The sequence below is a fragment of the Canis lupus genome, chromosome 4 (assembly GCF_003254725.2).
Source record: "Canis lupus dingo isolate Sandy chromosome 4, ASM325472v2, whole genome shotgun sequence".
Classification (NCBI taxonomy): Eukaryota; Metazoa; Chordata; class Mammalia; order Carnivora; family Canidae; genus Canis; species Canis lupus.
In genome coordinates, this window is record NC_064246.1 from 60,470,031 (window position 1) to 60,497,976 (window position 27,946).

General features: G+C 46.7%; 1 protein-coding gene across 2 annotated transcripts; it reads right to left on the reverse strand.

Annotated features, from left to right (window-relative positions):
• On the reverse strand, positions 1-27,352 carry ADRB2 (adrenoceptor beta 2). Of its 2 annotated transcripts, XM_025434560.3 has the most exons (2): positions 26,035-27,352; positions 1-4,578 (listed from the first exon to the last, which is right to left on the reverse strand). In XM_025434560.3, exons 1-2 carry the CDS (start codon positions 27,212-27,214, stop codon positions 4,439-4,441), a joined length of 1,320 nt encoding a protein of 439 aa, XP_025290345.1. In that variant the 5' UTR covers positions 27,215-27,352; the 3' UTR covers positions 1-4,438. The 2 variants fall into 2 exon arrangements, with proteins under 2 accessions (XP_025290345.1, XP_035571518.1); XM_035715625.2 differs by lacking the exon at positions 1-4,578 and having other exon boundaries at positions 24,831-27,345.
• Between the last annotated feature and the right edge of the window lie 594 nt (positions 27,353-27,946).

Below are 27,946 nucleotides of genomic sequence, written 5' to 3' on the forward strand. Positions count from 1 at the left end.
TTTTTTTTTTTTTTTTTTTTTTTTTAGATTTATTTTAGCAAGAGTCAGCCAGTGAGCGGGGAAGGAGGTAATGTAGAGGGTGAGGGAGACAAGCAGACTCCCTGCTGAGTGGGGAGCCTGATGGAGGGCTGGATCCCAGGACCCTGAAATCATGACCTGAGCCGAAATCAAGAATCGGACACTTAACCTACTTAGCCACCCAGGCGCCTCCGGAGATGGCAATTCTGAAGTAGTGATTTTGTAAGCAGGGAAGCTGTACAATGTGTGGCATTGTGATGGCAAAAATAGGTAGATGAGCTCTACTTTGGCTTGATTTTCCTTGGAGTGCTGGGGAACACCCTCCTTTCCCCTCCTGCTTCCACATCCTATTTTTGAACCTGGCGTATTTTGGCCTAGGGATTAAATGACCAATGGAGCCAAGAAACCTGCATGACTGCCCTGCCTCTGAGTTTCCCGGCACCTCGGCTCCTCGGATCTGCCTCCCCCAGGGTCGACTGCTGGCCTCCAGCCTGGGCTGAAGAGACCCAGCAGCCCCATCTCCCTTCCTAGACTCACTTCTCAAAATCTGGCACTTAGCCTCTTATGGAGTAGCTGCCCCACCTCAGGAGGCTACCTGGCTTTAATTTGTAAAATATCCCTTTCTGCCCTGTGTTGTGGAGGAGGGCCAACCTGGCCCCAGCCAGTGACCTTTCCTGACGGTACAGATGAAGTCCCCAAGCCTGTGGGCAGGGGCCAAAGTTCTAGTGTGCACTTGCCATGATCTTGCCAGCCAATTTCTCCTCTCTGGGTCTCCAATTCCTCATCTGGTGTTTCCCAGCGGGGGAAGCTGTTGGCATTTTGTGTGGGATGATTCTTTATTCAAAGTCCTGGACATTACAGGAAGTTTAGCATTCCTGGCACCCAGCCACTAAATGCCGGTAGTGTCTGTTTTGTCACCAACTCCAAACGCCCCCACGTGCGCACGTGCGCGCGCGCACACACACACACACACACATTTCCAAATGGCTCCATGGGGCTGATTCTGCTCTGGGACTATATTCTGAAGGGCCTCAGTCTCCTCATCTGGTGAATGGGCCAGTGTGGTTCCCCAGAGCCGGAGGGGCCTCTTCAGGAGCAACAAGAAGAACTGCCCCAGGCTGGAAGGACAGGCTAAGTGTGCCTCTGCTCTGTTCCCCACAAAGTTCCACTTAGATTTATTTAATCTATATCAGTTCCACAAAATAGCTTGTTTGGAGGAAAAAACCCCTGTGGCTAAAAAAAAGTGTGAAAACCACTGGACTGGATCAGAGGTTGCTAAATGACAGCCCAAAGGTCCAGAGCACTCCGCACACATGTTTTGTTTGGCATGCGATTTTAAGATTTTTGGAGCTTACACTAAAAAAAAAAAAAAAAAATTCTGGATTTTAGGCTTCTTGAGAGGAAAAAAACAACAACAAGGAAATGGGAAGATTTCTGGCAACACTGAGCCCAGATCTCTACAGGGTGATAGTGGGCTCCAGCTGAGTACAGACTGGCCACTGCGATGGGGCCTCCCAGTCCCTTGCTTCCTTTATTTGTCTGCCTCTGGAAGCTTCTGTGTGCAATGCTTGGATTAGATCAGTGGTTCTTAACCCAGAATACCTGGAGGGGCTTTAAAATTCCAGTGTTAGGGCCCTAAGCCAGACAAACTTAATAACTGTCTTTGGGGGTGGGGCCTAGGTATTAATACTCTTAAAATCTCCCCAGGTGATTTTACTGTGCAGGCAGTCATGAGAACCAGCAGACTCTTGAGGATCTCTAGTTTGGGAACTGGTACTTGCTACCCACCCTCTGGCCCCTTAGGATCTCCCAGCCTCTTTCCCTTCCTCTGGCAACCCCTGGTTCCCCCAGAGACATATCCCCATTGGTCCTCTTGCTCAATAAGTGAGCTCTCACTTGGCAGTGCATCTATCTGGTGTCCCACTGGACTTAGTGCTCTCTGGTCAGATCCAATCAATGTTCTGCTCTTACTAAGGCCCTACAGGGCTCAGAGCCCTCTCTTGGGGTCCCAGCCCCACCACAAGGAAACTGCTGGTCTCATATTCACTAGCTACTATCAGCCTCTTGCCACAGAAGCAGTCTGGACTCCTTCCTAACACTGGAGTGACACCTTTCAAGACATTGCTCTCTGGGCATGATTCATTTGTATAAAACCCCAAAAATAATCTATAGAGTTCTCAAATTCAGCATTGTTGACATGTGAGGCCAGACAAGTTTTTGTTATATGGGCTGCCTTATACACTGAAGAATATCTAGCAGCATCCCTGGCCTCTATCCCCTAGACGCCAGAAAAACTACAATCTCTCCAAAAGTCATAACAACTAAAAGAATCTCAGGACATTGCCAAATGGGTCCAAATCACACCCACTGAATAACACCACTGTAAAGTCATTCATAGTCTTACTTTCTCTTAAGGCATAGATGATATTTGGTAATATTGCAATTCTTTTTTTTTTATTTTAAAGCTTTCATTTATTTGAGAGAGAAAGAGAGAGAGGATGAGTGGGGAGGAGGCAGGGGATGAGCAGGAAGGGGGCAGGGGTGGAGGGAGATGGAGAAGCAGACTTCCCACTGAGCAGAGCCCACTGTGAAGCTTGATCTCAGGATTCTGAGATCATGACCTGAGCTGAAGGTAGACACTTAACCGACTGAGCCACCCAGGCACTAATATTGCAATTCTTATGCCACCCTCATACCTGTATACTCCCCAACCTTGTGTCCCCTGGAACCCCAGTTTCCCTTTACAGTAAATAGATCTCTCTAATCCTACCCACCTTTAATGTTTGTTACCACATCTGTAGTGAAACATCCATTCACCCAGTTGCTCAACAGCCTAGAAGTCTTTTTTGATTCCTCTGATCCTCAGTTTATGTAGCCAAGTAAGAAACAAGTCTTAGAGCCTCTATGTTATTCCAAATCCTCCCATTTCTTACCATTTCCGTTGCTGCTAATTTTGTCTATCATTTCTTTTTTGTCTGGACTATTTCAGTAGTCTCATTTCCTCTTCTACAATCCATTCTCCTTTCTGCAATCAGAGGAGTCTTTAAGAAATGCAAGCAGAACATGTTGCTTAACTGCTTAAGAGTTTTCAATGGCTTCCCAATCTCAGAATAAAACCTAAACTCCTTATGAGGGCCTATGCAGCCAATCTGGTTTCAGCCAACTCCTCCAGCCACTTTTCACCTATTACATTCCCACTTGATTCGCTGCCTTTCCACATCTTGGCTATACCAAAAGCTTTCCTGCCCCAAGGCCTTTGCACATGTCATTCTCTCTGCCTACTTTCTTACATCCTGGTTTCCACAGCTGGTTTCTTCTTACGCTTCAGCTTAAGGGCTACTGTTACAAACAGTCACTTTCCCCTGACCCAAGTTATTCAATATCCATTGAGCAAAGTGAATTAATCCAATATATTTTTATTGCCTTTCAAACAATTATTACAAACTATAATTATTGTACCCATTTTTTTAGTTCCCTAGTTGTCCTGCATCTTACCCTACAAGCATATGTGAGGGCAGATCCCTACTCCTCTCTATTACTGTACCCTAAGACCTAGAACACTGCTTGGCACATAACACGGGCATAGTCAATTTCTGCTGAAGGAATCGGTAAATGGATACTTGCAAGCTTCAGGTCCCAGACTCCTCAATGTCCTCATGGTAGAGGATGACTGATGCTCTTCTAGCTCTGACATTTTAAGATGCCACAGACTCTGCACCAGTAAAATGTCAATTCACAGTGGACCATTGGGAATTCCATGAGTCACTCAGGGGATTATTACAATCTTAGTGCCTCTGTGACCATAATAGGACTTCTTTGGTGGAAGGATACTGATTTCTTAAATGTCAGTGCTGGAAGGGAACTTACAATCAAGGCACAATCTCTTCATTTGACAAGTTAAGGAATCCATCCTTGAGCTTTATCATCCACTCATCAAGGTTAGCTGGCACTGAAAGATACAGAACACAGACCCATTCTTGCCGAGAGGGCTAAACCACCTCGTGCCATTGGTAGAAGTCCTACCGTTCTCATGGGCCTGGTTGGAATGGCCTGCCACTTACTGACCATGGGCTGTACTTTCTGCCAGTAGAAAGGAAGAGATGGCACCTTATTATTTTCACCGTAAGCCCTGAGGTTGGCAGAAAAACTGGTCTTCCAAGAGTTTGTGATGATCCTTGCTCACTCCCGCCATCAAAGGGGAATGGAGTTATTTAGAAGAGTTTACACTCTCAACTTAAAATAGATGTGGCTCAACACTCCGCTTCTGATGTCCATCAGCAGAGTGGAGCGAAAGAACCCCATGAGAACGAGTTGTCAAAGACTACTAGGAAGAAGAGGTTAAAGACGAAAAAGAAAGAGAGGAGGCTCATGGAAAAGAAGGATCATGGCAAAGAACAAGGAAATGTTGCAGTATCAGCTGTTATATGGGGCTGACTGAAGACCCGAAGGCCCAAGGAGGAGGACTGGAGAAAGCAGTGAGTCTCCTCCAGCGCCGTGCATCTCTCTCTGCCAAGAATTTGGCATGGGACAACAGGCCAACCCCGTCTCCTCTCTGGTCCTCTGTAAAACAAAAGGGGTGGGGTGGAGGTAATGGCTTTGGAGTAATTTCTAGAGTCCTCTCTATGTGTCACTTTTTGATGCAAAAACCACAGAGAGCTCCCCAAACAGAACCGAGAACACACTCCAACATCCTTTCAGTTATGTGCCAGTTTATTCAAAGTCAGTCAGTGGCTTTTGAAGCCTGATGGAGCAGAGTGACACAATAAAATAACAAGTGGTAAAATGCAGACCTACTTCCCTTCACCAGGGCAATTAAGGAGGCATCACAAAGCTCCTGATGACACCTGATCACCACCCCTCTTTTGTCCCCCCCAGAGCCCAAAGTCCCAAATACTTTGAATTAAAACCAATAATAAAAGCCCTTCCATTTATATACGTGCCTTTGAAGCTTCTCCCAACAAACGTGTGAGAAATTATCAAATTATCCACAAGGCAACTAAAACTGAGAGCAAATGATTTACCCAAGGCCACCAGGGTGCCTGCTCTCTGTCCCTTTCCTCATGCTTCCCCTGCCCTGCTTTTTGACATGGGGACCTACATGCTGCAGTTTGGCCGATGGGAGTGTATGACAGAAGAATGGAGGAGAGGTGGGGACAAGCTGACTGTTTCTCCTTTCTTTCTCTAACTCAAGGGGCATCTCTGGCAGTGGCTTCATGTGCTCTGTGGCTCCAGCTCTTGCCAAATAATCCCCTGGCTTCTGGGATCTTGTGTCACCACCTTCTCCTGTGTCTCTCTAGGCTCAGGAGCAACAGCATCCTCCTGCTGTTGTTAATCTCTGATTCCTTACCATCCCTGTTTGGCTTCTTAGCTCTTCTATCACTTGTGCATCCAATTCTTTATATTGAATTTCTTAAGTAGAAAGACCTAGAGTGGTTTCCATTTTCTTTTCTTTTCTTTTCTTTTTTTTTTTTAAGATTTTATTTATTTATTCATGAAAGACACAGAGAGAGAGAGGCAGAGACACAGGCAGAGGGAGAAGCAGGCTCCATGCAGGGAGCCCAACGTGGGACTCGATCCTGGGTCTCCAGGATCACACCCTGGGCCAAAGGCTGGTGCTAAACTGCTGAGCCACCCAGGGATCCCTGAGTGGTTTCCATTTTCCTGGTTGGACACACATCCTCTAGCTGGGGAATCACTGCTATGAGGAGCTCTAAGCATGGCAGAAACGGCCTGAAATAGTGTACCAAATGTGTGCGTGTGCATGTGCGTGTGTGTGTGTCTATGTGTGGTAAAACAAACTTGGCCAGAGTAGCTGTTTAGTGTAACAGTCTATCTCGAGCTATCTATTAGACGTAAGAAATACAGGTCCTTCGAGTCTGTAAAATGTACCAGCGAGCCATTTGGCCACACTCCACAGAGCCACACGGGAACAGCATCATTAGTGATTTCTGGGGATCTTTCTGACTGAACCATATCAGTTATATTTGATGAAAGGTATTAATTACTTGAAACTTGGGGAACTGTACAATTGCCCAAAAAAGAAAGTGGATGAAAACTGGATGAAAGGCATGGGGGGAAAAAAAAAAAAAAAAGAAAGGCATGGGAAAACATGGGGAAAAAAAAAAAACCTCATTCTTTAAAATGATGTCGGTTTCGATGCACTTATGCAGGCCGAATTTAGCAGAGTGTAGCTCTGACCCGGGCCTGAGAGATCTCAGTGTCAGCTGGTGTCAGCTCTGCCATTGACCTACTGCATGGCCTTGGGCAAGTCCTTTCTCTCTGGTCCTTGGTTTCTTTGCTGGTAAAATGAAGAGGTGGGATGAAATGATTTTGTGCTGAAATAACCAAAAGTTTGTCAGTGTCTAGAGAATAAAGCCCAATTTTACTATTCTATAAAATAAGACCTCTCCTAATCTGACTTGTGATTGGCCTTCCCAGCCTCTCCATGCTCTCCAGCCCTCTGGGACAACATTTTTGCTTTCTCCCCAAATCCACATGTTGAAGTGTGAACTCCCACTACTTCACAAATTGGCTGTATTCCCCCCGTTTGAAGAGTGGAACTGAGTTCGGGTGAGGCATTAGGGTGGGCCCTGCTGCAATCTGGCTGGGGTCCTTCTGAGAAGAGGGGATCAGGACCCAGATAGAGATGGTGGCAGGGGTTCGGGTGTAGAGCGTAGGATGCTGTGAAGAGGCAGCCGGAGGGTGGCTTCAGAGGAAGCCAACCCTGCCAGCTCCTTGATCTTGGACTTCCAGCCTCTGCAGCTGTGAATAAATGAGTGTGTGTTGTTTAAGGCACTCATAACATATTTTGTTATGCAACCCTAGCCAGCTGATACAGAAACTAAGTGGGTTTTTTTTTTTTTATTTTTTTTTTCAGAAACTAAGTTTTTATTCATGTATTCAGCAGATATTTACGGAACATCTATTATGGACTAGGCAATGATTTGCTACAGAGTGCTGAAAAATCAAAGAAAGAGAAAGAGCTTCTGGTTTCAGGAAGCTGCTACTCTAGAGGGAGAGCTGGCCATCCACAGGCCGCAAGAGGAGTGTGGCAAGAGCGAGCAAGGAGAGGTCCGTGGGACTCTGAGGGCGTAAAGTGCTATAGAGCTGGATTGGGGTGGGGGTGGGGGCTGACAAGAAAGGGATGTTAGGGTGTACGTGTTGTTTTATGCCTGGCACCCCTGTGGTGCTGCACTCACAGCAGGGCTTCCCTGAAAGCTCTGACTTTCCGGGATCCCTGGGTGGCGCAGTGGTTTAGCGCCTGCCTTTGGCCCAGAGCGCAATTCTGGAGACCCGGGATCGAATCCTATGTTGGGCTCCCGGTGCATGGAGCCTGCTTCTCCCTCTGCCTGTGTCTCTGCCTCTCTCTCTCTCTCTGTGACTATCATAAATAAATAAAAATTTAAAAAAAAAAGTGATCTTCGACATCACAAAATATTAAAAAAAAAAAAAAAAAAAAAAGAAAGCTCTGACTTTCCAATCCTCTGTGTGAAGTGAGGAGATTTCTTAGCACTCCAGGAAACAGAGCCCAAGGGCAGATTCTGCTGCTGAGTGTTGGCTGGTGACAAGGCCCCACAAAGCTAGGGCAGTGGAAAGACTGATGGGTGCCAAGGAAGAGGAAGTGGCTTCTCATTGCAGCCCCACCACAAGCTGGTGGTCTGGTGACCGGGTACGACACCCTTCCTTGTCTGGACCTCTGTTTCCTCATCTTTAGAACATGACAAGGTCGGGACAGTTCATCTCGAAGGTCCGTTCCAGCTCTGTAAAATCTTTTCTGAAATCTAGTTCACCAAAGATACGGTTTGAGTCTCAGTTTCCTTTTTCATCACTTGAAGGTGTTAGTTATCTTTACTTTTCCTTTTAATTCACAGAGATTTTATAAGTCAGTATTTGGAAACGCTCGAAGCTTCGGTCCCTAAGCATTGATTAATTTCAACAGGCAGTCACCCCTGAGTTAAGAGTATGCACTAGATGTAACAGGGCCTGGCCTCCGTTTCTCCATGGACTCTACTCAGTTGTGAACACTTAGAGTACTTTATCTTTCGAACAGGAAGTCATTGAAACACAACCCTGTACTAAACACAAGTCTTTGACTTAATAACTAGATCATCAACTAAGTCAATCCCCACTGAAGGAGGTGATGGGAAAACATACAAAATAAAGGCTTGATCTGTTGACATTTCCTGGAAAGAAAGTAATGTCTTCCACCCAACTACTCAAAGTAAGAAATAGTTACCGCAAGTACCTTAAAAGCCAAGTTCTACTAGAATAGTTTGGAGAGGGGCATCTGGGTGGCTCAGTTGGTTAAGCTTCTGCCTTCTGCTCAAGTCACGATCCTAGGGTCCTGGATTGAGCCCCAGTAGGGCTCCCTGTTTAGCGGGGAGCCTGGTTTTCCCTCTCCCTCTGCAGCTCCCCCAGCTCATGCTTTCTCTGCTTTTCTCTCTCTCAAATAAATAAAATCTTTTTTAAAAAAATAGAATGGTTTGGAGGTAAAGTAGATCACTTAGGGAAAAAAAAATTGTCAGTGTCCAGAATTAGAGAAATGCTTTATAATTTTGATATATGTATGTAATCTATGCAGCATTTAAAATATTATTTTAAAAGATAATTCCATAGATGTAGAAACACAACATAATGATGAGAGAAAAAAGCAGGATACAAACCACAATTTAATATAATTTTATTTCCTATTAGATATTATATATCTAATATATATATATATATATATATGTCCTACATGTACCTAGGGAGAAAAAAAGATCTGAAAAAAAAGAAATACTCCAAAATATTAACAGATGTAATATCTAGAAGGAGGAAGTATGAGTGGTTTTTATTGGTTTCTTTATACTATTCTCCATTTTCAAATTTCCTTCAATATGCATTCATTTGTTTGTTTGGTTAGTCATTTAGCAAATATTTATTATGTACCAACTGTGAGCCACTGTGTTGTAGACACTAGAGTTAGAGGCGAACCCCAGCCCTCCTGCAGTTTACCCTCTAGTGAGTGGACACAGATAATAAATAAGAAACCCAAATGAATCAGCAAGATGGTGCAGATGGTGGTCTGGCCTGCGAATGCACCAAGGGATGGTAAAGAGAAGGAGAGTGAGTGGGGCCGTGTGTCTACCTTGCACCCAAACCACACTGGCTCCCTGGCCCCAGGAAGATGCCTGGCTTCTTCAGTAGCTGCATTGGGGCCACAGAAAACTTTCACATGGGGAGTGACAACATCCCATCCCCCTTGGAAGGATGACTCTGGCTGCAGAGTGGAGAGGGGCCCCTGGTAGTAGAGGCAGAGTAGAAACCCGGCGACTTAGTAAGAGACATGGTCTCTTATAGTTTGCCAATTCTGGGATCCCTGGGTGGCTCAGAGGTTTAGCACCTGCCTTCAGCCCAGGGCGTGATCCTGGAGACCCGGGATCTAGTCCCACATCGGGCTCCCTGCGTGGGGCCTGCTTCTCCCTCTGCCTGTGTCTCTGCCTCTTTCTCTCTCTCTCTCTCCCTGTGTGTCTCTCATGAATGAATACATCTTTGAAAAAAATAATAATTTGCCAATTCTATGACATCCATTTCCACAAGTGAAATGAAGCAGTTGGGCCAGGCCAGTGATTTCTAAGACCATTTCCAGTACTTAAAAAAGAAAACCATTATTATTTTTGAATGTCTATTCCCTTTTTGGAAGGCACATAAGCTTAAACACATGGCCCGAGTCCTGCTCCCCTCTCTATTTATTCCCACTGTACCCCCTGGCCCATTCCAGTTCCCAGGGAAGGAGTGCAAGTCAGGGGGGCTGTATGTGCAGATGAGTCATTCATCTTCGGGGTGCTTCCTTGTGAACTCGCTCTGCTGAGGTCTTTATCCTGAAGGTAATAGGGAGCCATGGAAGGCTTTACAGCAAAAGTTGACTTCTGTGTTTTAGAAAGTGCTGTGTCTTGGGCAGTAATGAAGGGAAGTCTGGAGGGTACATACTGTTTTCCTAGAGAGTGCCCTGGGGCTATGATAATCAAGAGAGCCCATCTGTGAAAAGAGGGGACACTCTGCACAAAAACACCTCCCTGGGGGTGGGGGGGCAAACACTGGGAGGTGAGAAAGTGTGAGACTCCACCTATTTATTACTGGGGGAAAGGAGGCACAAAGAGACAAAGTGAGTCATGTGCCAAGGATTTCTGACTTCAGGGCCTCCTCTCGACTAATGCGAAAAGCAGACTCCACTTAGTGTGTCATCCAGCGGGGAGGAGGGAGTCTGCTTGTGCCAGAATGGAAGGGAGTGTCAGGGTGGGCGGGGCGGGGAAGGGGGAGACCAGCATCCTGGGCAGAAAAGGAGACCAGTGCTCTGGTACCTTCATGTAGACACTCCCATAATCCAAGAAATGCTAAAATTGGCTGGAGAGCTTGTGTTATGAAACCAGAGCAGATGAAACAAAAGAAAGAAGCAGAACTTGAGTCATCCCGATGAGAATCCTTGCGGAGAGCGTGCAAAGCCAAGCGAAAATAGATCAGAGACGCTTTCCCAGGAGACACAGAGCTTGGAGACCCTGGAGCCAATTGTCTCACGTGAAAGATGGGGGAGGCCAAGGTGGGGGCGGAAGGGAGTGTCACACCCTGGAGATGGGGAACAGGCTCTGCCAGCAGAGTCAGGACTGGGACTCGAACCCAGCTCTCCCCATCAGGAGGTCACTCCTCCACAGCTAATTCTGGTGCAACTCTTTCTTTGTCAAACTTAGAGACAGGCACAAGAGCAGGGGGCAATTAAAGTGACTTCAAATCGCGTTGCTGTGTACACACATGTACACACACATTGCTTTAGTTGGGCAAGGTCTTTCTTTCATTAGGGACCAGGGACCATTACTTACACATCTGCATCCATCGCCCCCAGCTCAAAGGCACAGCTCACGGAACCTAGAGAAATCTCAGTCCAACCTCTTAATTTTACAGATGAGGACCAGAGTTCAGCACGGAAAAGGAAGCAGAGTCACTTAAACCAATCTGCCCCCGAATCCAATGCCTTTCCTAGCACTGGCCCAAGACCCGCAGGAAGGAAAACTGTGATGTTTAATACACATGCATAACTTTCCATTCTCAAGCACAAGTTCTGAAAAGGTGTTAGAGCTCTAGACAAGAGCTAGATTAGATTTTGGCTGGGGCCTGAAATCTTGGCACACCGATCGTTGAAGTTCTACAGAAATCTTTTAACTTCTCTGAAAGTCTTTACCACAACAGTAGCAATCCCAGTCACACATTAAATAAACATTTACTTAATGTCCACTTTGTATCGCACTCTGCTGGCTCTTTGGAATGTACTCTTTTTTTTATTTTTTTTATTTTTTTTATTTTTTATTATTTTTTTTAATTTATGATAGTCACAGAGAGAGAAAGAGAGAGAGGCAGAGACACAGGCAGAGGGAGAAGCAGGCTCCATGCACCGGGAGCCCGATGTGGGATTCGATCCCGGGTCTCCAGGATCACGCCCTGGGCCAAAGGCAGGCGCCAAACTGCTGAGCCACCCAGGGATCCCTGTACTCTTTTTTTTTTTAATAATAATAAATTTATTTTTTATTGGTGTTCAATTTGCCTGGAATGTACTCTTTTTTTTTTTTTTTGGAATGTACTCTCTTAATCTCTTTTAATTTTCATGATATTGTGATGCAGTTATCATCATTCTTGTTTTTTTTTTTTTTTTTTTTTTCACAGAGGGAAATTAAAGTTGGAGAAGCCAAACAATTTTCTCCAGGTCATAGACTCAGGAAGAAGCGGGGTTGGGATTTGACCCTCTACTGATTTTTGTTATGTGGAGCACCTCAGGTATGCGGTGGTCTCTACCACACTGTAGACACCCACCCGGGGGAAGCTCACTGGTCCTGGGGGAGCATAGGGCCAAGTTTCTCCATACCCCATCCTCTTCCGAGGTACTAAGCTCAGATGTAAGCCTTAGTTTACTCATGAAATCTGTAAGTCACTCCCAGAGGCTCAAGGTGGGGTTCCAAAGAGCCAAGACGCAAGGTAGGCTAGACTATGAAGAGGCTCAGATCAGACCAAAGATCGTTAGCTTGAGAGGACTAATATTCTTGAGAGGTTTGGCCCAGTGATGGGAAGGGAACTCAGTAACAATGTATTCAAGAGGGATAGACTCAGACTGCAGAAAGGATATAGAACACGGGACATAATTTGAAAGTCTGTTTGCTGGTAGAGACCTCTCTGTGTTTTATGTGAATACACCCTTCCTAGCAGATGCAGAGAATTTCCCACACAAAACAAGAATTTCCTACAGTGTCCCTGATAGCATTTCATTTTTGCCTTAAGGTCTCCAAACAGGGAGCTCATTACCTTTCAGACTATTATAATTGTTAGAAAGTTCTAGTCTTTATACCAGGCCAGCAATCTGTCTCCCAGATGTGTCCGTGCATTGGGTACAGCTCGGCCCTTTGGTTTACAAAGACTAAATCTGTTTCCTCCCTACCCGGGAGCACTCTGGATATTTGAAAAGAACTTTCATTTTTTTTATGCCACTGTCCCCCAAGGTGTTCTGGGCAGAGTAGCCAGTTTGCACAATGTTAATAGATGTCCTCTATAAAGCAAACATATCAAAACAAACAGACAAAAGACCACAAATGGCATTCTGTAGGCATGCTAAGCTAAACCAGGTCAACCAGGTCTGTTTCCTGCAAGTCTACTCAGAACGTTTACCATGTTTCTGTATAGTGTAAGCTCCAAAATGGGAAGACTGGCCATGCAATGTTTCCCCAACTTTTGACCTCGAAAGATTTTTTTTCCCTCTCAGTGTACCTTTTACTATTTTCCATATATGCTTTTAGGGAAAATGTTTGGAAAATGCTTCTTTACAAAAATCTAGGTTCTTACTACCATTGTCTCCAAGCTAAAAAGTCAGGCTCCTCTTAAGTTTCCTTTTGAGACACATTATTGAGATTTCTTCACTATCTTTGCTCTAATGTAGGGCTGTTGGATTAAAACACAGGAAGCCTAGTTAAGTTTGAATTTCTGATAAAAAAATTTTTTTTTTTTTGGTATAAGTATGTTCCATGCAGTATTTGGGACATATTTATATGAAAAAAAGAATGTGTTGGTGATTCGAAATTAAAATTTAACTGAATGTCTTATGTTTTTACTTGCTAAATCTGGCAAGCCTGGAAGGGCCCCAAATGTCCCCCTTCCCTTGAAAAATGTGGCCTCAGAATTTGGCACAGTACTCGAGAGATGTACCAAGACAGAGATCATTGATAACTTTGGAAGCCACTGTCAACTATGCTTTTCCCTGAGGTGCATTTATTTATTTATTTATTTAAGTTTTGTTTATTTGAGATGGGGGGTGGGGGGCGTGTAGAGAGAGTGTGCAGGTAGAGGGTCAAAGGGAGAGAGAGTCCTAAGCAGACTCCACACAGAGCACAGAGCTGATGCAGAGCTCTATCTCATGACCCTGAGATCACCACCTGAGCTGAAACCAAGAGTCAGATGCTTAACCCACTGCCCCACCCAGGTGTCCCTCCCTGAGATGTTTTTATTTAAAATTTTTTTTTAAAGATTTTATTTATTTATTAATGAGAAACACAGAGGGGCAGAGACATAGGCAGAGGAAGAGGCAGGCTCTCTGTGGGAAACTTGACGCAGGACTCGATCCTAGGACCTTGGGACCATGACCACTGAGTCACCCAGGTGCCCCCCTGAGATGTTTTTAAAGGGAAGACATTAATATTTTTATGGATGGGTAGGAGTCAGTCTGAGGTTGACAGATCCTTCAGCAAATTTCTTAGTCCTAGCTAGCAAAATTGTGAAGCCAATTGCCCATCTCTCACCCCTTTTCATCAATATATTTAAGTTTCTCTGGTGTGCATACTAAGGAATGTGATCCACAAATGATTTATAATTCCCTTTTCATTGTCTGTCTTCTCCATTAGACTGTAAGAAACTAAAACACGGGGACCAGCCAGCCACACCTATCTTGGTCATAGTTAGGTGACCAAGATAGCTAGATAGACCCTTGTAGCTAATACAGGCTCTGGCATTTATAAGTGTTCAAACATCTTTTCAAGGAATGAATGAATGAATGAATGAATGAATGAATCAATCAATCAATCAATCAAATGTTGTTTGGAGAGCTAAGTAAATCAGATAAGCTGACACTCTGAGAGGAAGCAGTTGCCAACAGGGAGGTTTCTCATGGTTGGGATGTGGCCACTATCTCAAGCTTTCCCAGAACCATTAAATACCTTTCACCTGTGCTGAAGGCAATTCTGTTGGAAGTGTGTGCAAAACAAGAACATCTAATTGCTCTGACTAAAATAAGACATTTATGCCAAATACAAGCTGTTTTCAAGAAGCTGAAATACTTCCTGGAGCCTGCAATTTTTACCAAGGTGTGGAACTTGGCCCTTAGAAGCAGGTTGCGCTGTGCCCAGTGGGTGTGGGATTGGGGCAAATCATACCGGGTCTTCCCACAGAAACATCCTGATGCAAGAGGAATTGGGAAAAATGAACAAGCAAGGCCTCAGTAGAGCCCTGAGCTCCAGCTGGACATGTATGTTATCCGGTAACTCTCACTTGGGGAAAGTGCATCTGGTGACTGGCATGAGGAACCCAAAAGGCTTGGAGCTTCTGCCCTAAGCCACAGTTGACAGAGCTGAGCGTGGTCTCCTCCCAGCATGAGCTCACCCTAGCCTGGGGCTTGTCAATATGGAAAACATCCCGGGGACTGTCTCTGGAGCAGGCAGTCACTTATCTGCAGCTTTGCAGCTGTGGCTTCGGTGCTGGGGAGTGTTAGCACTGAATTTATAAGATAAAATGCAAGCCGAAAGCAGGGAAGAACAGTGAGAGGAGCCTGAGTAAGTCCTAGAAGGGCAGTTGAGCTCAAGACAACTTGAGTTATTTCCTGACCAACTATGAAGGCCTAAGTTCAAGTCCCAACCCTGCCATGTGGTAGCTCCACGCCCTTAGGCAAATCTTTTAATCTCAGTGTTTCTTTGTTTTTTTTTTTTTAGATCTATTTATTTATTTGAGAGAGAGAGAGAGAGAGAGAGAGAGAGAGAGAGCAAGTGGGGCAGAAGCTGAGGAAGAAAAACAAGCAGACTCAACTGAGTTCGGAGCACGAAGCAGGCCTTGATCCCATGACCCTGGGATCACGACCTGAGCCAAAATCAAAAACAGGACACTTAACTGACAGAGCCACCTGGGTGCTTCTAACCTTGGTCTTCTTATCTGTGAAATGGGAGCAAGCATGCTGACCTCAGAGTTGTAAGGATCAGATAAGATGGCAGATATAAAAGCTCTTTGTAAACTGCCAAGTGCTAGATCAATATGGATTGTTATGCCACAGTGTCCCCTTGAGCACAGTGCTATGGTCTGCAGCACTTGATGGATCTAGTAGCTCACTGCCAGGATAGCATAAAAGAGCACCCAACTGGGAGAAAAGAAGGATGTTCCTTACACAGCCTGAAGCAAAATAAGAAGAGCTTCAAGTTACATTACATAATTCTTTTTAATTATAGAAGAAAGCATTTCTAAGCACACACTGGAAAACAAAAAATCTCAGTGGGTAGGAGTCTTTAAAATATAAAAAAAAAATCACTTGGGACCATCTTTATGGCCTTAGAACGTAAGGCTCTAGGTGAGCCTTTCATTCGGCATGAATGTTCCTACTGATTTCCCTGGAGTCTGTCACTGGCTCTGGTTAAGGCCCTGGAGGGCTTGCTGGTAAACAGGAGCAAAATACACACAAATGTAGTTCCAGTTCTTCGGAAGGAAGAGAATGCAGACTGTTGTGGCTGATAAATTTCTTGCTACCTTCTCTGTGGGGAGATGTGACACCCACCAGAGCAAGATTTGTTGATGTGTAAATATGTGCGTACACGTGTTCACTGTGCCAGGGCAGTGGGGCCACTGTGGGACATCTTGCCTTGAAAGGCTTTCTTGCGGGGCTTTGTCTGTTTCCTCCTCCAGTGTCACATTTCGTGCAGTGAGTGGTTCCTTATGGAATGCACTGCATGGAGTCCCCCCACAGTCCCCACCAGGACCTGCAGACCTCTGGTTTCCCATCGCTACATTTACTTCTTGATACCACCAACTTTGTGCAAAGGGTGCTCCGAGCTTGGTGCTGGGCAGAGGCTCTGCTTACAAATCTGAGAGGGCACAAGGCAATCTTTATGCAACCTGACCTGCCCATCCTCCCCTCCTTGCCCAGGCCAAGAATAGTCAATGATCATGTTCTGGAAGAAACCCCACCTTGTCATGGTGTGCTCTGAGCCAAGAGGAGTGGGAGCGGAGCAGGAGGTGAAGGCAGGAGGCCAAGCCTAAGAGCCCGAAGCTCCAAAGTTAGAGGGTTTGGATCAGGTCTGATACATCACTAATCTAGCCCCCACCCCCAAACACTGGCTTAAGCCTGATGATACTCAGCGAAGAGTATATTTCCACACCTCTGATGCTTGCTGGGTTTCAATACCATGCACATAAATACATAAGAGTGTGTTCAGAGAGGCTCTGTTTTTAAATGAATATTTACATGTAAACGTGCATTTCTAAGAAAACAACACCCAACTGTCTGTGTGAACCCTTGTGTGCACCTTTATCTACGTGAGAGTGCTTTTGTAGAGTAGATACAAATCTGATCCCTACTGTAAACATCAGTGGCTTCTAAAAGCCCTTGGGATAAAGACCCAAATCTTTAATGTGGCCTAAAAGTCCCTTCACATGTGGCATCTGTCTGCCTCTTGCGGGCTTACCCCATACCCTGCTTCATTCTCCCTCTCTGCACACCAACTAAACTGACCTTTGCTCGGTTGTCTCATGCACCAGGTTTCCTCTTACCCCAGGACATTTGCACAAGCTTTTCTACCTGAGTGGCATGCTCTTATCTCCTTTCTTTTTCAAGAGATTATCTAGCTATCCTTCAGCTCCTAGTTGAAACCTCACTTCTTTGTGGGGTTGTGAGCCTTTACCGAACTCTCAGAATTAGTCAGATTCCCTCAAAACACCACAAATCTCCTCTGCAGCACTAACGACAGTTGCAACTTGGCATGCATTTTTTAAAAGTTCTCTCTCATCACATACAAACTCCATAAGGGCACAGATGAACTGTTTTTATTCACTCACTGTGCTTCAACATCTAACAGTTCTTGGCACTTAATAGGAATTTAGTACGCATGCTTTAATCAAGGACATATAGACTCACCAAGGAAAAGGGGTCTGCACACGGACTTGTGCCTATGTAGGTAGCAGTGGGACCACGATTACAAGACGTGGCATGTTTGCTCACACGAAAGTATGCTTAGGAATCTCTATGTGTGTATTTCTCTAAGGTTTAGGTCTGAGTCTATGTGGCCATATAGCTATGTGGAAATGCGCTTGTGTGGATTTATGTTGATATAGGTATAGGCATCAACATAAAATTCTGTGTGTGTGTGTGTGTGTGTGTGTTTATTTGGGTGTGTGCAGCTGTGTGTAGAGGTGTATGGGTCAATATGTATGAATCATACTCTTCTCTGTAGTGGGTGGGACCCCCATCAGGTTTCTAAGTAGGAGGGTTTATGTACATTGGGCAAATAGATTCATATAGACTTTAATATAGTTTGATTTAACCAAGGTTTGGTGTCAGGGAGGAAGGAGCACTGGAGTAGTAGTCTATCACTGCAGCAAAATCCCTTGTCTTCCTGTGCTGCTACCTCCCGGTATATTGAAGAGGGTTTGGGACTAGACATTTTATTGTCAGTCAGAGTAATTCTTTATCACATACAAATTGTTTTCATCTACATTGTTTTATTTGGCAACACAGGAAAGTCAGGATTCGATTTATTTATTTGTTTATTTGATAGGATGATTTTTTGTGTGTGTGTGAACGTATGCAACTGTACAGGATCATTTCTTTTGTATGCCTACATTTTGTGTTCTTCAGTGGAAAGGACGGGGAAGGGAAGACAGTGCTAGCATTAGGTTCCCGAATTGCCTCAGAGCACCTGCGTCGCAGTCCTCTGGGAGTCGTCGTGGCAAAATGCAGATTGCTGGCTCCCAACCAGAGTCCTGTCAGATCAGAGTCTCAGAGACGGGGGTCATGAATATGCATTTTCTCAGAAATTCCCCCAAATCATTTTTTGGGACCCACTGCAGTAAAATAAAATAGCGCCAAGAAACTCCTACCTATACTGACATCACTAACCCTTCCACGATCCTATAGAAAGAGATTTCTAAGGCTGGCCACCTGAGGCCCTTGAGGCTGGCCCTCAGTTCTGTTAGGTTGAGGAGGCCAGGTGATTGTTTGGAATCACAGAGACACAGAGGTGAAACAAGAAAGAAATCTGAATGTTGTGAGCAGAACAGGCTTAGAGTTGGCAATGCATCTCTGCACTGTGGGCACTTCTCAACCAAATTGAAAACAATGAAAACCCACCAACAGATTATCAGGGTTGTCTGCAGTATTTAAGACCATCTAATAGGATTTTCATAAATAAAGAGGAACACTAGACGGTAGAACAGAGGCAGAATGGGTCCAATGAAGAAAACTCTCCAGACAAAGGCAGTTACAGTTGAAAGAAGGCAAGAGTTCCCTAGGCCTCTAATTTTGCTTTGTCATGAGTATTGCTGTTGTGATTTTAAACACTGTTTTCTCTTCCTGAAGAAGTGAATATATTCAGAAACATCAGTCTTCCCCTCTCAGCACTGGAAAAATAATAATAAAACAAGCCAGGAGAGATGGTCCTCTCGTGGTGCCTGGGCTACCTTGTCACCGACCCCACCTCTTAGAGCCTTGGCTTTCTTAGTACACTTAGGAAGTAATGGGCTTGCTCACCGCCCATGCCATCTGGATATTCTCTATGGTGAAACCTCAGATACGAGTACAGACCTGGGCAGAGAGATGGGAAAAGCACCCCAAAGCCAGATGTCACGGGCTTCCTGCCATGACAGTCAGGATTTGACTCAGCGCAAACCAATGTGCTGGTACCAGGCGGCCCACCTCTGCTTCCTACCTGGTGGGGGAAGCTCAGAAACACTGCCTGAATGATGGTGAAAGACAGGGTGCTGCCCGCTTTCAGGGCAATCTGGTGTCCTCGTTCATACTTAGCCACAGCCTACCCTCGATGGCAGGGGCTTGCCTCTCAGTTGCAAGGCTCAGAAATTAATCAGGCCTCATGAAAGAATCCCTGGAGAATAAAACAAAGCATGCCCATTAAAAATGCCTTCTCAGGACACCTGGGTGGCTCAGTGGTTGAGCATCTGCCTTTGGCTCAGGTCATGATCCTGGATCCTGGGATGGAGTTCCCACATCAGGGTCCCCGTAGGGAGCCTGCTTCTCCCTCTGCCTATGTCTCTGCCTCTCTCCCTGTGCCTCTCATGAATAAAAAAATAAAATCTTTTAAAAAATGAAATAAAAATAAAAATGCCTTCTCATCATTTTCTTCTTTTTCTCTTAACTGACCCCACAAGGGGGGAAGACGGCATATCCTAGCAATAAAGCACATGGGCTCTGTTTCACTCCAGTGGACTGCGTCATTGTTGGCAACTTAGCTAACCCCTTCAAGTCTCAGTTTCCCTATTTATAAAATGGGTAGAAACACAATTGTACCCATTCTGTAGGGTTAGGGTAAGCACTAAATGAGATCACTCGCAAAAACCACCAAGCATGATACCAAGTTCATAGTATCCCTCTGGAGTTCATAGTCATTATTCTCCCAAGAGGTGCTCTGTGGATAGAAATCTGCTGTTATACTTTTCATATAGTAGGTATTGGTCACTATGTAACTTGAATGGACTTATTTTAACATAAATCAACTGGCTGGGTTGGAGGCATTTAACGATGCAGCAAGAACCTCACCCGAGGAGTTTAGTGATTATGCTCTGAAAGCAACTAGAGCCCATTTGCAGAAAGCATGCTTTCAAAGAGACAAGTATGGCAACACCTTTTTGTCAACTAGCAAGGAAGAGAGGGGACATTCTGTATAAATGACAGAATTTATCTCCATAAACTTATTCATCAGAATGTGATCCTTGGGGATCAAGGGAACTTTAGAATGTTAGAAACACTTGGGGGAACTTGCTAGAATGCAGATTCTTGGGCCCCTGCTCAGATTTCCCAATCCAGATGCTCTGGGAGTGATGGTCCTCTGTACCCCCAAAGTTTGAAAACTGCTGGCCGCTTCTATTGTCAGGCCAGTTATGATACCTGGATTATATTATATATAAAAGATATTCAAGGAGGCATTTGCAAAATTATTATCAGTGGGATCAAAGTTGTATTCATAATCTAATTCATTTTCGTTTAAAAATATACCTATACGCATTGCATCGCCACGCTCAGGACAAAGACTGGAAGCATATACAACACATATAACAATGGCTCTCTCGAGGTGCTAATGTTATGTGTGATTTATCTCATTTTGTGATTTCATATATTTTTAAATGTTCTACAAAGGGCATCTATTACCCTTCTAATGAGAAAAAAAAAAATGTGATTTTGAAATAAAAGCATTGCGGCCAGATGTGCCGCATCAAATACTTCCTGAAATCGTACAGAATTCTGGAAAAAGGAAACACAAGATTCATGGAAACCAAACTATCTCTCATCACAGATGATGAAAACAGGTCTAGAGAAGGAGAGTGACCTGTCCGAGGTGGCCCTACTGGTTAGTGGCTGGGCTGTGAGAGACCCCAGGTCTCTAGGCTCTTGGACCAGAGGGCTTTGAAGTGCTCCGTGCTTTCCAGGGACCTGCCTCCTTTTCTTCCTGCCCTGTGAGGGTGACGGAAAAACTACAGGAAGTGCACTGATTCTGAGGGTGGAGAAGTATGTAATAGCCTTTGCAGAGAGGACTTTGCAGCTCTCATTATTCTCTCTCTGGGAGTTAGTAGGTCATTTGCAAAAGGCATGGGAAGAGCAGCTGATGAAAAGGTCTAATAGTTTGGAAAACTGCTTAACCTTATTTCTCTATTTCTGGATTTCCCCCCATGGCCAAGGACTGTTGAGATCCTGATTTCCCCCGGAGGTTTCCTGTTTAGGAATGCAGTGAAACCTCTGAAATCCAGAGGAATTGGGGAGAAGGCCAGCTGGAATTAGGGAACGGTCTGAATACTTTTTAAGAACATTCAGGTCTATTGTTTTCAAGGACATGGAGGCACAGATTTGGAAGGAGCTTAGTCCAGCTCCTGCTCTGTGCAGGAACCCTTTGTACTTCACACCACACAGAGCTTTATTTGGGCTTCTCCGAATGCTTCCAATGACAGGAAGCTCACTATTCTGATAGATAACCTACTTCACTTTTAAAGTCTTTTTTTTCACCTGAGCGGGGAATCGACCTTCCTCTGAGCTTCTGCTTGCCTTTCGGTATTCATGTAAAATTGATATGCTCCTTTTCCCCAGATGGTCCTTAAATATTTGAAGGCAGGTATCATGCATCAAATAGGTCTTCACAACATTCTCCTCTGCCAGCTGGCCACCCCCAAGATACTCAGTCATTATTTATATGACAAATGTCATCAATTCTAATTAGAATTACAAACTAGTGTCTCTACTTAGCTTCTAAATTAATGGTTATACAAATTCATACCTGAGCAGAGCTTAGAGACCACCTGCACTGGCCTCGTGATTTTACAGACAAGCAAGATGAGGTCCACTGAGGAGAACTGCCTGACCCAACATGAGAGAGAGAGAGAAAGAGAGAGGGAGAAAGAGAGAGAGAGTGGAGACCTGGAACCTAACGGCATGAATTCCCAGTGCCGGCCTCTTTCACCCTGCCTCCTATTATTCATAAGATACCAGTATTTCTTAAGCCCTTGAGAGTGCTTGGGAAGTTTGTTCTCTTAGGTATTTCAAAAATGCCTCCTTCAAATGATATTTGCACTGTCAATGAAGGAGGGATTAGAGCAGGGCAGAACTTATTGGACATTACGCTGTCCGTGCCGTCTCGTTCCAAGTGCATCCATGGCTCTCTGCTGTCCAAAGACTATCTCCCTTACCCTAGAATTCGATAGCTCCAAATGGATGGTGCACCTCCAGGGCCGCCTAGCCCTGCCTCACTTCCCATCGGGTCTAGGTTCCCGCTCCATTTCAGAGAACTTCCCAACTTCAGAAGCAAAAATGATTTCCCAGGATGTGAGGCAGGCTGCATTTCTGCTCTAGCCCATGCTTGTTTTCAAGTGTGAAATCCTCTTTTCACCTTTGCCCAATTCTCGATGAAAAGACAAAGCAAAGACTCAGAGAAACAAACTAGACACTTGGGTGATTGGTTTCCTGTCCCAGTCCCCAGCAACCCTGCAGTCACATGCTTCGAAGGGCACATTCCTCCCTGCCCCAGCCCATAGCAGCCTCCCTCTTCTCTCACCGAGGTATTGCGTTTCCAGTTCTTATGCCCGTTCTGGCATGGATTATGAGCTGCCTTGTGCTGCTTCCTGGTCTGCATGGGTTTGGACCCACGGAGACCTGGGTTCCAGTCCTGACTCTGCAGCTAGCTGGTTTGTGAGTCTTTGGAAAGTTACTTAATCTTTCCAAGCCTCTGTTGTCACATCTGTTAAGAGAGGACAATTATATTGCCTACATCATAAGGCTATCAAGATGATGTAATGCCTAAAAAGGTGTCTAGAACTGTCTGGATCATTTAGTAAGATTCCAGAAAAGGGATCTCTTTAGTATTATTAATCTTATGCTACAGAAGTGTATACTCTTCTCATGCTGCACACAGTAGGGGCTGCATAAATGGCCCTGATCGATCCAGCCTGAGTTTCTTTTGGTAGTAGTTTCATCAGAAATATTCTAAGCATTGCTTGTCAACAGTCCCCACTTCCCAGCTCCTTTTTCCCCAGATTCCTTCCCCCCAAGAGTGACCTCAGTGGGGAGGCCCACCCTGGCCTGCCACTTTGCACACCTGTCAGCTTGCATCTCAGGATAAGGTTCTCACTTGACAGACTCTGAGAACTTGCTGTCCAGGCAAAGAAAACTTTAGGATGATGAATCCAACACAAACCTTATGTAACCAACCTGTCAGCAAACAGAGGGACAGAGGGACACTGACAAATGCCTACCCGCCTCCCCCCACTCAAAGCGCAAAACAAAAGATGACAGAAGGCAAGGGATTGAGCAGTACGTAAAATGCTGTTTTGTCAAGACCCTTAAAACTCATCGAAGTTTTTATATTTAAAGGATTCCTAAAGGAACACGAATATGGCTAAACATCCTTGTACCCAAATTTTAAGTGAAATTATATTAGATGCTTCTCTAGCCAAAAGAATATAGATACAACTTTTTTGTTGTTGTTGTTAATCACGTTTATTGTCCACAGGACTTACAACGGTGACAGAAAAGTTTACATTTTTTTCTCCTTGAAATTTCTACCTGGAGTGGCTTATAATTCCTGGTGGGTCGAGGAAGCATGCATCTCTTCCCCGCTCCTCCCTGTCCCCCCGCCTCCCCAACGCTGAGGATATCCTAGTAGACTCTTGCTGAGTAAAAGAACAATTCTTTCTCTTATCCCTATTGTGGTTATTTGGTCATTGCCTGAATTCTGCGCTAAGGACCTGAGAGCAGTAACACCCACTGACATGAGTTTGTTCTGTGACAGCCCCAGGGAAAGAAAGCTGCCACCATGGAGGGCGAGGACAGAAGTCAATGGCCATGCAGTGGAGGGAAGACATCTGTTCCAGGAATAACAGCTGACAGCTGGGTTCTACGGCTGCAGCCCCGTCTCTGACATCCTTGGCTTCTTACCTTGGGCAGGTCATTCCCCCTCACAGATTTTTCGTCTCTTTGGACGCCAAATGCTTTCTATGGGCTCTTTCAAGTCCAAGATCCTGTGAGGCCACCAGGAGGGTGAAGACTGGCTGGAGAAGCTGCCCGCACCTCTGGGTGTGGGGCCCAGAGCAGGAGGAGAATGTGAGAAGAGGCAGCAAAGCCCTTGGAGAAAAAGTAAAAGCGCTGAAGGGCACACACACACTCTCCAATTTGCCACTGCACGTCCTGAAAACTCGGGCACCTAGCTTTCTCCCGAGAGCTGCATGTGCACCCGGACACCCATCACTGCGCTGACAGGAAGCAGAGGAAGCCAAAGCTTCTCTGGTTGGGGACCTTGGCTGGGACAGAAGGGAAGAGAGAAGTGGAGTCGGCTTCGTGAGCGGGTGCAATGGCAATGAACCTGCAGGCTGATCCTCTCCAGGCTGCCGTTGCCAAGGAGGACGGTCCACTCGGTCAAACCTGGGCCAAGCTCTGGCTCAGACACACGGGCAAAAATAGAAAGGGGGTGGGAGAAGAAATGTGTTTACTTTTGTGATTTTCCCTCATGTGCCTCTTAACGGTACTAGAATCTCTCCACAAAAAGGCAGTAGACTCACAGGCCTCGCCTCCATGGATAAACCCTACCAAACAATGCACATCCCCACAAATACAGTCAGTGTCGGGGCGGCTGGAAGGTGAGTTGGGAAGGCAGCATGGCAGGGTGGAGGGGTGGAGGGAAGAGCGCCGGCCCGGGGTCTGTCACTAACCCAGTGAACCATGGAAAATCCCTCTCGGATGCTCTGCAAAATCAAGCGGCTGCCCTGTTTAGATTTTGGAACCTTGGATCTGTGGTTCTCAACCAGGGGTGATTTCACCCCTCACGGAGTATTTGGCAAGGTCTGGAGACAGTTTCGGTTGTCACAGTTCAGGGGGTGCTGCTGGCATCTGATGGGTAGAGAGGCCAGAGATGCTGTTGAACATCTGACCATGCACAGGACAGGCCCCCGCCCAGAAAATTACCTGGCCCGAGACGTTAACAGTGCCAAGGCTGAGAAGCCTGGCTGGCTTTATATCGAAGTGAGGAAGAGAGACAGAAGGAGGAGGAAGGTTTACAATCTCGTTTTGAGGTCATGAGGTATTTATTCATCGGTTAAGTGTTTTCCAGCTTTCTCCCTACGACCAATGCCCTTTTCGGTTTCCCTTGGAATGACAAGGGCTCTGTCTGGGTAGCTTGTGCATAAGAGCTTCTTCCTTTATCTTTAAAATGCCAAACCTGACACAGTACGAAGATCTCCACTATATATAGATCTGCAGCCAATATATGACATAAGCAGCTGTTAAACAAGTAGGACTAGAAGGTGAGCAGTGGGGGCGCGTGGAGGGACAAAGCAGATGCCTGTAACTCCGTTTCTGTGAGTCAGTGTTTCTGATGTAACAACACAGAATCATCACCATAGGACCAGGGAGACAAGCTATGCTGACGGCAGGCACAACTGCTCTGAGGCACTGGCATTGAGAGAGATACAGGTTCGCAGCAGCAGAGTCAAAGGCAAAGGAAAGGGTTAAGCAATCAGTGCGTGCCATTCCTGTATCATTCCATATTAAGTCCCTGGGCAGTTATTTATTACAAATAGTTACCTGCGGTTTCCAGTGGGGGGAGGCGACCACACTCCAGTCAAGGGGTTTTGGAGAAACAGGTGCAATGAAGTCATGGTCAAACAATTTATTTACTGTAAACTTTAGACTTTGCTCAGGAACACAACTGAAGCTGCCCCTCAAATCCCTGCCTACAACAACACCCTGTTTGAGCAAATAAGAGGGGCCAGCAGAGTCCGTGTTCACAGCTGAAAGGTCCGAGATACTCAAGATCCTCCAGTGCAAGGGTGCAGGAAGAAAAGACTCCTTCACATACAGATGACCAGCAGCAATATATATTACCCCTAATACTTGATCAATGAGGTAGATCCACGGAAAAGTCATCAAAACATAGCAGCCCCAGGTCCTCTGGGACCAAAGCCCTTCAGACACAAACTTACACGTTCCATGCAAAAAAGGAACTGAACTGTACAACAAACAATCACTCGAATATGCTTTCTCTTTTTTTTACAGCTTAAAAAAATAAAAAAAAGGCAGAAGGCCGTCCCTCCTCCTGCACATCTCTATACAATTTTATTCTAAATTTATTACACTCAAGTTAAATAGTCTGTATAGTGTTTCGTTGCGGGGAGGGGGTTCATAAAAAGTAGAAAAGCTGCATTACAGCAGTGAGTCGTTTGTACTACAATTCCTCCCTTGCGAATCAACGCTATCGCTAGGCACAGTACCTTGACGGTCTTCCGTGCCTGGGGGGTCCTCACACAGCAGTTCGCTGTCTTTCTCCTGCCCCAGGTGACATCCACTGTGCTCCCCAGCATAGTCGCTTCTGCTGTTACTGTTGTTGGAGTAGCCATTCCCATAGGCCTTCAGGGAAGACCTGCGCAGGCACAGAAGCTCCTGGAAGGCAATCCTGAAGTCAGGGCTCCGGCAGTAGATAAGGGGATTGAAAGCAGAGTTGACGTAGCCCACCCAGTTTAGGAGGATGTAAACTTCCTTAGGGATGAGGTTATCCTGGATCACATGCACTATGTTGACGATGAAGAAGGGCAGCCAGCACAGGGTGAAAGTGCCCATGATGATGCCCAGAGTTTTGAGGGCCTTGTGTTCCTTCAAGCAGAACTTGGAGGACCTCCGATGTCCGTGCCCGCTCCGCCCATCCTGCTCCACTTGGCTGAGGTTTTGGGCATGGAAGCGGCCCTCCGATCTGTCGATCTTCTGGAGCTGCCTCTGGGCCACCTGGAAGACCCTGGAGTAGACGAAGACCATGACCACCAGGGGTAGGTAGAAGGACACGATGGAGGAGGCAATGGCATAGGCTTGGTTCGTGAAGAAGTCACAGCACGTCTCCTTGGCGTAGCAGTTGATGGCTTCCTGGTGGGTGGCCCGGTACCAGTGCATCTGGATGGGCAAGAAGGAGGTGAGGCCGGACACGATCCACACCATCAGAATGACCACCCGGGCCTTATTCTTGGTCAGCAGGCTCTGGTACTTGAAGGGCGAGGTGATGGCAAAGTAGCGGTCCACCGCGATCACGCACAGGGTCTCGATGCTGGCCGTGACGCACAATACGTCAATGGAAGTCCAAAACTCACACCAGAAGTTGCCGAAGGTCCACATTTTCATGAGGATGTGGCTGGCCCCAAAGGGCACCACCGCCAGGCCCATGACCAGGTCAGCACAGGCCAGGGAGGTGATGAAGTAGTTGGTGACCGTCTGCAGACGCTCGAACCTGGCGATGGCCGTGATGACCAGCACGTTCCCGAACACGATGGCCAGGACGATGAGCGACATGACGATGCCCATGCCCACCACCCACGCCTCGCTCCGCTCCTGCGAGTCTCCCTGGTCCGGCGCGTGGCTCCCGTTGGGCGCCAGCAAGAAGACGCTGCGGTTCGCGGGCTGGCCCATGGCGCGCGGGCCGGCAGGTGAGCGCACGGGCGCCTCAGCGGGCGGACCTCGGGGGCGGCGCCGCGGGCAGCGAGCGGGCGCCGGGAAGCCGCATCCAGCTCGCGGGGTGCTCTGCGCTCGCCCGCGCGGCCCCCACAGCCTGCGCCCCGAGAAGCCGCCCCGGAGTGCGCGCTGCCCGTTATGTGCACGACTTTAGGGAGCTGCCCTCCGCGTGACGTGCGCCAACTTTCCGCCAATGGCGCGCGGGCAGCCCCGAGGGCCCGAGCGCCCCGCCCCGCCCGCCCCGCCCGCCCCGCCCGGCCCGGCCCGGCCCGGCCCGGCCCTCGGCTCTCCCGCCCGCTCGCGGGGCCGGCCCGGGCGGGGCCCCGCCGCTGCCCGGCCGCCCCCGAGGCCCGCGGCTGGGGCTGGCGAGCTCCCCTGCCGCGCCCGGGGCTTGGCGCTCCCTGGGGGCCGCTACCTGTGCGGCCCCCAGCACTCGGAAGAAGCAGCGACAGGCAGGGACAGGCACACGCGCACCCCGACAGACAGGCTCAGACTTCTGCGGAGACGCGCCCGTCCAGCGCACCCCCCAAGCACACTCGTGCGCGCGCACACAGAAGCCCACGCGCACAAAGTCACCCCTGCCCAGCGGAGGCCGGGCCAGGAAGCCAACACAGGAGCGCCCAGAGCACAGAACCAGGTAAACAGGACGCTGAGCGCTCACGTGGAGGCAGGCAGAGAGCCACAGACTCG

Bases quoted from the DNA above. Each gene is read 5' to 3' on its own strand.
- ADRB2 (XM_025434560.3), bottom strand. From the start codon at position 27,214: ATGGGCCAGCCCGCGAACCGCAGCGTCTTCTTGCTGGCGCCCAACGGG. The intron at 4,579-26,034 runs GTACTGTGCCTA...TTTGTTTTACAG, and splicing joins AGGCACGGAAGACCGTCAAG to AGGACCAGAGAGGAGACGGG.